Source organism: Trifolium pratense, linkage group LG3 (genome assembly GCF_020283565.1).
Source record: "Trifolium pratense cultivar HEN17-A07 linkage group LG3, ARS_RC_1.1, whole genome shotgun sequence".
NCBI lineage: Eukaryota > Viridiplantae > Streptophyta > Magnoliopsida > Fabales > Fabaceae > Trifolium > Trifolium pratense.
In genome coordinates, this window is record NC_060061.1 from 947,256 (window position 1) to 959,285 (window position 12,030).

The 12,030-nt window shown below is 35.8% G+C and overlaps 2 protein-coding genes across 2 annotated transcripts; one reads left to right on the top strand and one right to left on the bottom strand.

Moving 5' to 3' along the window:
* Positions 1–858: 858 nt before the first annotated feature.
* Positions 859–4,022, bottom strand: LOC123918217 (tropinone reductase homolog At5g06060-like). The gene is made up of 5 exons (XM_045970211.1): positions 3,637–4,022; positions 3,317–3,524; positions 2,284–2,500; positions 2,069–2,175; positions 859–1,373 (listed from the first exon to the last, which is right to left on the bottom strand). The coding sequence occupies exons 1-5, from the start codon at positions 3,729–3,731 to the stop codon at positions 1,179–1,181; spliced, it is 822 nt and encodes a 273-aa protein (XP_045826167.1). The 5' UTR covers positions 3,732–4,022; the 3' UTR covers positions 859–1,178.
* An 863-nt stretch (positions 4,023–4,885) lies between these two features.
* LOC123913360 lies at positions 4,886–5,713 on the top strand. The gene has a single exon (XM_045964078.1). It carries the CDS (start codon positions 4,886–4,888, stop codon positions 5,711–5,713), a length of 828 nt encoding a protein of 275 aa, XP_045820034.1.
* Positions 5,714–12,030: the final 6,317 nt, after the last annotated feature.

Here is a 12,030-nt window from a genome sequence, read left to right on the forward strand (position 1 = left end):
AGTATCTCGTACCCCAACTTTTCCCATGAAAGGACCGTTCGAAATGACAGCTCTATCTGGAACATATATAAATGCTAATTGTGATCGTGTTCCCCCACGATTCATCATTGATCTACCATGTTCTTCCTTTTCTATTTACTTCTCTAACAATGATGGAGAGATGTTCAGTGGAATTGTTGGAGGAAGAGTTATTGCAGCTGGCATTGTTTACATTAATGCTATTCTCATCACACATTTTGATTCTGTGGAAGACATTTCAACTCAGACGGATAGCGAGCCTGATAGCGAGCTTGATAGCGAGCCTGATAGCGAGACTGGTAGCAACTAGATAGCCTAACCTTTATGCGCATTTCCCATTATTGTTTTATGAGTACTTTCAAAGTTCGAATAAAATAAACTTAATTTATTGTTTTTATGTTTTAATTATATAAAGAGATTAATGATTGCTTAATTTTATGGTTCTGAGAGTCACATACCAAATGTTATATGCATTGATTAAGTTGTCAAAGTTATACCAACATGAATTTTGGCAAAATCTTCACGTACATTTACATCTCTTTTCATATATCTCTATCATTACATCTCTGATATTGTAAAACATGTAGTACAAACTACATGTATTAAAAAAAGGAAGCCTAAATTTACATTTATTAAAAACAATCATGCAATCTATATGTAGTAAACAAATCTAAATTGTTAGGTGAACATAACATAACTCTTATATTGGTTTTGAAATTTTAAATCCAATTTAACGAGATTAAAATAGAAGTCATATGTTGTTCAACCAGACTTGTTTTTTGGATTCGATTCAACCAAAGACTTGATTCAAGCAAGCATACAAGCAAAGACTTGATTCCATTCAACCAAATGTAAATTTAATGTGGAAATCAAATTATACGGGTGTAACATTTCACCCCATATATATAATACATTAAGAAAAAAAAAACAATATAAAGATGACAAAAACTGAAAAGTAATTTTAAATGTTATGTTATTCTTGTGATGAATTGAAATTTATTCACAATTTTAATAACTTCCACCGTGATGTCCTGGGCATAATAATATATAAAGCAGAAAAAGCAAAACAATCAGGGTGAAATTGAATGTAATGTCAAATGAAAGAATAGGGATCCTTTGTTCCAAAAATGATTAACAATGAACCAAGTAGTACATGAATGTTATGTTATTCTCATACTAGGCTGAAATCCATTCACTGTCAATCCTCCATCAACACAAATAACCTGTCCTGTGATGTAAGATGCAGCCGGAAGACAAAGGAAAGCCACCAAGGATGAAATTTCTTGAGCTTCAGCGATACGCCCAAGAGGAGTTCGAGACAACATTTCGTCTACATACTGCTTGTTGCGAAGTAGCTGTCGCAATAGAAAGAACAAAAAATTGTAGTTCTTTGAAACTTTATGAAAAATGTTGGCATCATTATGAATACAAAAGTTCAGCAAATATGAATAGAGATTATGACTTGGCCATTACTTTGTACAAAAATGAGCTCAGGCATAGCTTCTTTCTAGGTATCAAATCTAAAGGTCTATGCATATACATATCTTAAAACATAAAAAAGTAATGCAGCTTGACCAAACAATCAAACACAGCTACAAACACTAGATGTAGAAAGTAGGAACTTTAAGCAAACAAAGGGTTTGATGATATATATTGAAGAAATGAACTTTGTTGGAGTAATGTAGTATTGTACTACAAATGATGCCGCAAATCAAAATAACATGTTTAGATTCACTTGTTCAAAAAACATGTTTAGATTCAATTCAATATAGAGTAACAAGTGTGCCAACTATTATCTTTGACCTTTCAGTCAAGTAATCCTATTATTGAACTATGAAGCAACGAAGCAGACACCGGATAGGACACGGACACCGACACGCAGACACCAATAATAATTTTAGAAAATGACATAGTTCGGTGTAATCATAAGGGTCGGACGCGTGTTTGACACCGAGACACGCCTAATATGAGAAGTGTATGTGCTTCATACTTATTGAATTCTTCAATCATAAGGAAGAAACTAAATAAAAAAAGGAAAAGAGAACATTACATGTTCAACAAGTGGTGTATTGGTGGTAGCAGGAACAACACAATTGCTTCTTATGCCATCTTTTGCCCATTCACAAGCCAAATTTTTTGTAAGCTGATTGATTGCAGCTGAAGAAAACAGCATTGAACAGTAAACATATTCAGTTTCCTTGATCACACAACATTTTACTACATGCAAGTTGAACAACTAATTAGTATGGCTATGATAACTCTCACCTTTACTTGCTGCATAGACTGATCCTGTACCTAAGCTCACCACACCAGCAATAGATGAAATGAATACAATGCTTCCCATTCCAGATGCCTTCAGAAGAGGATGTGAAAGTTGGCACAAATGATATGAAGAATCTAAATTAATTGTCATTATTTCTGAATATACTTCAGCAGTGTACTCAATGGTTGGTTTCCTAAAGTTTGCTCCAACATTGTTCACCTATCAGAGGACCAAGCATGATTATCTAGGACAAGATAGACAGTACAAAACCTCTCTACAATTTACTATAATTATTTGTGATATTATGCTTTGTTTTGCAGCATTTAAAAAATTTCAGTGATAAATTTTTAGGTTAAATAATCTTTACCCCTACGATGTTAGCGAATTTCAGTTTACCCCCATGTAACATTTTTTTCCAATTACCCCATGTCTGTCAAGATTCCGTTCTTTTAGCGCCTCATTGAATATGCTGACTTAAGATTCGGCCCTTTTGCCTCCTTGTAATGTTAGCGAATTTCGGATTATCCCCTCACTAAGCATGTTACGTTATCATTTATGCGGAATCTTAAACCAGCGTATTCACTGTGGGGCTCAAAGGAAAGAATCTTGACATTGCCAGGGTAATCCAAAAAAATATATTACAAGGATAAACCTAAATTCGCTAATTTTATCCTAAATTTTGTCAATCATATCCATAGCATGTGTGATAGATTTTACAGTAACATTCAATCATATCTAATTAGATTCTCTGTAAAATACTTTTAGACTATGAAGCATGGATATAAACATGAACATTGGACGGTTTATATTTAGACTATGAAGCATGGATATAAACATGAAGCATGGATATAAACATGCTTCATAGTCTAAAAGTATACTATAAGTATATCCATGCTTCAATGTTTATATCCATGCTTCATGTTAGTTATGTTTACATTGGACACGTCTTTCTTCTTCAGTGTCAGTGATACATAAGTTCAACACTATAGTATACTATATTGAAATTCAATCTCTTCAAAAAGGAAAATAACTAACATAAATGTGAAGTTTGCCATTGAAGATTGAAGTAACTTCTTGAATGAGCTTCTCCCTTTGATCTCGAGATGAAACATCACAAACAGATCCAGAAACCAAAAAGCCTTTACTACGCCATTGATCCAAACAATTATCGAGCTCTGTTTGGTTTCTGGAACAAGTGTGGACGGTAGCACCAAACCCACATAAATCCTCAACTATGGCATGTCTGAAATTGGACATAGTTAGCAAAAATTAGAAATTTTGTAGCCACAATTGAAATGGGGAAGGATCAAAATAGTGTCTTTCATTGAAATAAAGGAACAAAAAAAAAAACTGACCCAATCCCACGAGTTCCACCAGTGACGAGGGCAGTCATTCCTTTGAGGGACCATCTTGAGGCTCTGTTGGAACTGCACTCTTCAGCCACTGCCATTTCTATTTGTTTGTATTTTTGCTCTATCACATAATCATCTTCTTCAAAACTCAATAATGTATTAAAAAGTGAGACTCTGAGAGTGCCATAACCACAATTAGGGAAATGGATTTGGTGCAGTAATTGGATGACGCACTTACTCACTTGGAGTGTCGGATCTAGAATTGATGGACACGATAATTTATAATTGAATTGATGATATGTAATTTGAATTGTCCGATCTTCGATTAAAAGCTAACATTAACTACTTTGGAAAACTATGTGATTTTATAAATGCAGGGAATCCAACTAAATGAGTCTTTGTTCATGAAACTTGCTTTAAATGTTTTGGACACTTTCAATATCTTAAATTAGTTTCTATTTTTCCTAAACATTTTTCAATTTGGTCTATCTGTTGAAATCAATTTTCTAACAACATTAAATAGCCTAATGTGGAGTGTTAAGCGTCACATGAACGATGATATCACACAATTTAAGGGTTAAGTGTCACGTGGACGATAAATATCAGAAGCATGAAGATGAACCTCATAAGGTTCAACCCATAAATTCAAGTAGAAGATGAACATCAGAATGTTTTGTCCAAAAAACTATGAACTTCAGAATGTTCTATCCATAAATGTTCATCACGCCATCAAGATCATTTAATGCGGAACCCACTTGGGTTGGTGCATTGATACTGGCTTGGGACCTAGGAGTGTGCTCCTCTTGAGGTCTGAGGTTCGATTCTCTCTGGCGCCAATTTGGGTGGGCTAATTTAGCTTCTTCAAAAAAAAAAAAAATCATTTAATGCGTGTGTCAAGGAACATTGAATGCACATGAAGAAGAAACATGCAACATACAACAATTGAGTGTATTCATGGATCAATTAACATTTAAGATAAACTTTTTGGCTTAAAGTCAAAAGTGAGATAATGAATGTCAAATATAGAATAAAGCGATATTAGATACACAGTAAATATGGGGGACGATGAAGAACATAAATGGAGCGTCATCGAGATGGAAGAGTCAATAAGCAAGTCAGACCTGACATAGCGACAACAAAGAATTACAACAAGTAGAAAAACGACAATCTCACGACATACTTTTTCTCGGATTTTTCAGATAATTTTGGGGCAAAGGCTTTGTTCAATGCATTCTATCACTATGGGGATATCATGGAGGTGGTGATACCAGCGAAAAGAGATAAGGGAGGTAGAAGATTCGGGTTTGCGCGGTTCGATCGGGTGTCTGATGTACGCAAATTTGAATACGAGTTAGATAATATCATTATCGGGAGGGAAAAGCTCTCTGTGAATCTTTCACGTTTTCAACGTCCTGGAGATAACAATAGGATTGCTGATAGAAGAGAAGTAAGAAAAGGATCACGCGGAATTAGTAGGACTATGGACAACAAATCACGCAGAATTAGTAGGACTATGGACAACAAATCACGTTCTAAATCCAGAATCAGTCGAAACCACACCATCCCTTCACGTGAGGTAAAAGATGGATCTTATGCTCGGGCGGTTCGGCGTGGTGGTTCAACGAGGCAGGGAGATGATCAGCAGCGCGTTGTGTTCTCGTACGAGGCGGAGAAGAATGACATGTTTAGATTGCAAAAATGCTTTATAGGGGAGGTCATTCATCTGGGAATGTCATACAACATCCAAAGTGCCTTTCATAGACAGGGGTACTTTGGTGTTAAGGTTACTCCTCTAGGTGCTAGATTGACGTTATTAGATGGACAAGAGGAGGGTGAGGTGCAGGCTCTGATGGATGAAGCGAAAGACTGGTTGAAACAATGGTTTACGGAGATTCGGCCATGGAGTCCTAAAGAGATTGATCGTGACAGATATGTATGGTTACGAGTCTATGGTATTCCGACTCACGCATGGAATGATATTTTCTTTGAACAAGTTTCCAAACCGTGGGGTTCTTTCATTAATGTCGACGATGCTACGATGAAGAAACTTACTATGGATGTTGCACGAATCTTGATTTGAACTTCTTGTCAACAAGTGGTGGATGAGTTCATTGATGTCAAAATTAATGAAGAGCTTTTTCATCTCCGCGTTCTTGAAGATTCTTACGGGCCTATGAGAATTATGGTGCCTCAAGATCAAGGTTCAGGTGGTTTAGTCAATGGAAGAGATGACTCAGATGCTGAGGAGGAGGAGGAGGAGGAGGAGGAGAGGAGGAGGATGGTGGTGGTGGAGGAGGAGTTAGAGAGAGAATCAGAGGGCGAAGCTGATAATTTATTAGCATTAAATCCCTTTATTAATGCTCTTGATGAGCCGGTCAATGTTTCAGTTACTAATTTAGTAAAGAGTAATGTTAGGGAGGAAGGTGTGGCTGTTTCAAAAGATTTAGATCCCAATTTAAATTTTAAAAATTTGAATCTTGAAGGGGGGTATGTGAACACGGAGGGGGGTGTGCATGAAGTGGATAATATGATAGTGAATGCTAGCAATTTGTTGGGCCAGGATTTTAGTTCAGGTGGGCCAGCAACTTCTACAAATCTACATCATAAAGTCATAGGAGGTGCAAATAGAAGACTGACGCAGTCTAAGTATTTGGGCCGTTTTCAAAAGTCCAACAATCTGATTGGTAGAGTTAGTGGACGTAAGGGGAAGCTGAAGGGGAGTGTCTACAGTGATGGGCCAAGGCAGGTTTATAACAAATTGAATAATGACCTTTTAACTGCTAAAGTTATTTTGAAGAACAACATCACGCCAACTCAGAAAAGAAAACCGCCTAAAACTATTTTTCCTCCTTCTACATCGATGAGGAAATAGGCATGGCAACAGAACTCGTACCCGCGGGTACCCGCCCGAACCCACCCCGAGTTTGACGGGGAAAAACCGATTTGACTGGGTTTGGGTTTGGGTTCGGGTTTGGGTTTTCCCCGATTTCAAAACATGGGGATGGGGCGGGTAACGGAGATATTGGTATCCACCCCGAACCCGTCCCCGAACCCGCCCGTTTATATAAAATTACTATATTACCCCTATTTATTTATTTATAATGTCACAGATCATATAATTTATCTACTTGAGTTAGGATTTTTAATGAACAATGGTTCTTAGTTATTTGTTTTTTTAGCAATTTCAGTGAACAATGATGTAGAACATTCTTGGTTATGTGGTTGTTTTGACGGTATTTTGGAATATTGGTTTGTACCGGTACTATTTTATGGTTTTGATAATTTTGGTTTGATATTTTGGAATATCATTTCATTTGTATGTTTAATCCATTGAAATTTTGGTTTGTACTTTATTATTTAAATTTTTTTGTATTGTATGTATGTCAGTGTTCGGGAAAATTTTGGGTTCGGGTAAGGTTCAGTAGGGCAGGGCAAGGTTCGGGGATACCCGAACCCATTTGGGATGGGGATTGGGTTCAATTTTTCATCCCCGACGGGTAATGGGCGGGGAACGGGTATTTATCAATGATTCGGGTATGGGGAACGGGGAAGGTAAAAACCGTACCCGCGGGTACCCATTGCCATGCCTATGAGGAAACAACAACAATTAGCTCTCAGTCTCAAATCGCGTAAGCAATTATCTCTCTCGTCTCATTCTATCGTGCGACCGATTTAATCAGAAGGTGAAAGTGAATTTCAGGCTACTGAATCTGTTAATGTTGGGGTTTGCCGAAATCCTCCTAACCGTCACAGACTTGCAAAGAAATCTGCGTCGGCTGGTGAAATTTTGTGTTGTAGCTCACTTAAATCTGCAGATATTTGCAATTGCAATAGGAAATTTTTGAAGAATTATGAGCATGAAGTTGCATCCAAAGTGTGGCAAGGAGCTTTAGAATTGAGGGTTGAAGGATTAGAGGTGGACGAAAGGTACATGGAGAGGATCATCGGGAATGAAAATATGGAAGAGGAAGCACGAATTCAGAGGGAGCACCAACATCAAGGTTATCCATGAAGGTGTTCTCTTTGAAAATTCGTGGGTGGGGAAACACGGCTAAACGTAGTCATTTATATGCTATGGATGAGGTTCCATGAGAACGATTGATACGATCATGAGTTCCCTAAACATGTGGAAGGAAACTTATAAAAAAATGCACAAAAAAATATTTGGATGAAGATGCTTGAGCCCAACTTGAAGTCCATTTCACATTATAAGAAGCATCTTTGGGCTGATTTATGGTCTAATAATATTGGACTAAATAGAAAACAATTAAGTCCAATTTTCTTAATTTTTATTGTAATTTTCGTTTTTGGTATTAGGAGGGTTTTTAGATGACCTTTAGTTGCTCCCTAGGCTCTCTAGATGCTTCCTAGTGGTGCACTAAGTCATTATAGTGGCTAGTGGGAATTTATAAGCATGTTAGTGGAAATTTTCTAAGTCCTATGGTGAGTGAATGGTAGTGGACAATAAATCCTACTATGTAAGGATATGCTATAAATAGGACTATCATGTACTTTTCAAAGAACTTTTGGAATATAATCTAATTTGAGAGTTTCTCTTGTGAGAACTTTTTCTTTGTTCTTGTGATAAGAACATTGTTCTTGAGATAAGAACTTTATAGTGTTGGTTCTACCGGCAGGTCGCGGTTAGGGTCGCACTTTCTTTGATAACTTTGGTTCTACCGGCAGGTCGCGGTTAGGGTCAAGTTCCTCTTTTCCTTGATAACTTTGGTTCTACCGGCAGGTCGCGGTTAGGGTCAAGTTCCTCTTTTCCTTGATAACTTTGGTTCTACCGGCAGGTCGCGGTTAGGGTCAAGTTCCTCTTTTTCTTGATAACTTTGGTTCTACCGGCAGGTCGCGGTTAGGGTCAAGTTCCTCTTTTACCTGTTTTCAAGACGATCCTAAGCGGTCGCTTATCAGTTGGTATCAGAGCTTCGGCTCTTGAAATCAGGTTTGATCTATATCATTTTTTTTTTGTTAAAAAAAAAAGAGTTGAAAAAAAAATATGGAGGAAGAAAAACATGTCTCCATCAAACATTTGGAGAAGTTATTATTTCAAGAATTTCAAAAGCTTCATGAAAAGTTTGATCGCATAGAGAGGAATTATAGAAAAAATTATAAAAAAAGAGACGGAGAAAAGAAGATAGAAGATAGAAGAATGAAAAGTGAGGGACAAACAAAAAAACATATTGCAAATTTTGATGTATTTTGGGGTAACTTCCAAAATAAAGAGATTGGTAGAGAGAAAAGAAAACAAGAGAGCAAGGAGAAACTTGAAAGTGAAGTGAAGGGAGAAGAGATTATTGAAAAAGAAATTGAGAACATTTTTGTGGCTATCGAAAATGTCACCATTCCTAAGAGTGGGAAAGAAAAAGAAGAGATTATCGAAAAAGAAATTGATAGCGTTTTTGCGGTTACCGAAAATGTCATCATTCCTTTTAATAATGCTTCTTTTACTTCTTTTACTCTAGAGTCTTTATCTCAAGGAGAAGTTAGTGAAGAAGATAGAAATCTTACTTTTGAGAGAAGTAAAGAAAATGAAGTAGAGAAGATGGAAAATTGTGAGAGAAAATATAATGATGTTATAGAAGTGGAGGAGAAAGAAAATATTGAGAGAAAAGAAGAAAAGAAAAATGAATGTGAAGCAAAGGAAATTTATGAGAGAAAAATAAATGAGGAGGTTGAAAAAGATGTCAACTTTGAGAAGATTAAAGAAAAAAAAAATCAACTTGCAAAAAGAAAGGGAATATCCAAAAGAGAGAATTTTTTTTACTAATCCTTTAGTTATTTATGCAGGTTTGGATTTGAGGACAAATCCTCTTGAAGAGGGAGAGAATGATACGATCATGAGTTCCCTAAACATGTGGAAGGAAACTTATAAAAAAATGCACAAAAAAATATTTGGATGAAGATGCTTGAGCCCAACTTGAAGTCCATTTCACATTATAAGAAGCATCTTTGGGCTGATTTATGGTCTAATAATATTGGACTAAATAGAAAACAATTAAGTCCAATTTTCTTAATTTTTATTGTAATTTTCGTTTTTGGTATTAGGAGGGTTTTTAGATGACCTTTAGTTGCTCCCTAGGCTCTCTAGATGCTTCCTAGTGGTGCACTAAGTCATTATAGTGGCTAGTGGGAATTTATAAGCATGTTAGTGGAAATTTTCTAAGTCCTATGGTGAGTGAATGGTAGTGGACAATAAATCCTACTATGTAAGGATATGCTATAAATAGGACTATCATGTACTTTTCAAAGAACTTTTGGAATATAATCTAATTTGAGAGTTTCTCTTGTGAGAACTTTTTCTTTGTTCTTGTGATAAGAACATTGTTCTTGAGATAAGAACTTTATAGTGTTGGTTCTACCGGCAGGTCGCGGTTAGGGTCGCACTTTCTTTGATAACTTTGGTTCTACCGGCAGGTCGCGGTTAGGGTCAAGTTCCTCTTTTCCTTGATAACTTTGGTTCTACCGGCAGGTCGCGGTTAGGGTCAAGTTCCTCTTTTCCTTGATAACTTTGGTTCTACCGGCAGGTCGCGGTTAGGGTCAAGTTCCTCTTTTTCTTGATAACTTTGGTTCTACCGGCAGGTCGCGGTTAGGGTCAAGTTCCTCTTTTACCTGTTTTCAAGACGATCCTAAGCGGTCGCTTATCAACGATAGCCTTAGTGGTGATGACGGAAAGTCGAAAACAACGTTGGACTTAGTATGCAAATGAGCTATTGGTTTTATCTATTTGGAACACTGGTTTAATTTCTTATCGTTATGGTTTCACATGTTATTGTTTCTTAGGAGTGTGTGGAATGGAAGTCTTGTATTCAAAGCATATAATAACTTACTTTGTATTGTAAGGGTTTGAGTACCCCTCGTACTCCCTTATAATATATTTTTGCTTATAAAAAAAATGTATCATAAAAAAAAATTCAACCTTTCTGTTACAACAAATTGTCCTGCAAAGATTATTCACTATCAAGATTTGGTTTGATCAAATAAGAATATTATAAATCATCCTATGAAGAAAACAGAAAGAACTAAATGGTTCCCCTGGAGGATCTGGTGATGTTGATGGTGATGAGCTCAATTTCACAGGGGAATGATGTCTGCAAAAATGTTAGCACTTCAATGCTCAAGTCAGTAACAACTTAAAATAAGATTGTATGAAATGAGTGAAATGTGTGTATCTTGAGGATGAGTGCATGTGCATGCATATATACTAGATGACGTGCATAATCGTTTCATGGGTCCCACTGTGTGAATTAAATGAAGCATGAATATCTCATGACGTCATTTATCCACTGGCTATGTGTAGCGTATTATAAGAGTATGGTGAACTATTTTTAGTGTATCATAAGAGTATGGTGAACCTATGGAAGTGTCATTTATATGCTATGGATGAAGTTCCATGAGAACGATAGCCTTAGTGGTGATGACGGAAAGTCGGAAACAACGTTGGACTTAATATGCAAATGAGCTATTGGTTTTATTGGCCTTTAGCTAGTTTGGAACAAGAACAAACATAATGAACATGAACATCAGAATGCTATTGGAAAAAGCAAATTTGCAAATGCACTTTAAAGTGTAAACTTTGCTAAAAAAAAAAGGACAGTATGTGACAATTTCACTTTTTTCTCTCCTACACCAAGGAAGCAAGTTCAAAATGTTGAAACCCAACAACATTATGAACTTCATGAAGATGTGAAGCAAGTTCAAAAAGTTCATCATAGATTTTCAAAAGTGAGGTTCTAATCAAATGACATGTGTCTATAGTAGTCATAGAGCCTAGAACTTCTTAAAATAGAAGGGATTGCTCCACATTGAAGAGTATGAAATCAAGCTGAAAAGTGCTATCAAGTAAAAACAAACAGCTTCATAAAGTATTTGAATTCAAAATCTCTTTAGAGATCCCTTTCTTCTCTTTTTGCTTAACACAAAAGCTCAAATAGTCAAGAAAACTTTATGAAACAATTGTTTTGTTCTTTTTTATTTATTCTTATCTATTTATTTATTTTTACTATATATTTATTTATTTTTCTATCTTTGAAAAACTGATTTTACAAAGTAGAAAACATAACATAATAAAAGAAATTACAGAGACTTTATTTTTTTTTAACTCTTTCAATTAACACATATAAAACAAAATTCACTTCAAATATGGACTTATAACTTATATAAAAACTTTTTTTTTTACTTGTTACTTATATATAGAATCAAGTTGCATATACCAACAATGAATTGGTTCAATATATCAACTTATTACTATTCAAAGTTTACGACCGCTTAATTTTGGTCCTCAAATTTATATATAATATTAAGTGGAAAATTACAGTGTGCTACCTTTTAAAGTTTTGGATTAAATTAAAGGAGTGTTTGATTATATTTTACCCAGTAGCTAAAACTTAATAA

Bases quoted from the DNA above. Each gene is read 5' to 3' on its own strand.
- LOC123918217 (XM_045970211.1), bottom strand. From the start codon at position 3,731: ATGGCAGTGGCTGAAGAGTGCAGTTCCAACAGAGCCTCAAGATGGTCC. The intron at 3,525-3,636 runs GTCAGTTTTTTT...GTCCAATTTCAG, and splicing joins GGTGGAACTCGTGGGATTGG to ACATGCCATAGTTGAGGATT. The intron at 2,176-2,283 runs GTGAGAGTTATC...TGTTTTCTTCAG, and splicing joins AGTCTATGCAGCAAGTAAAG to CTGCAATCAATCAGCTTACA.
- LOC123913360 (XM_045964078.1), top strand. From the start codon at position 4,886: ATGGAGGTGGTGATACCAGCGAAAAGAGATAAGGGAGGTAGAAGATTC.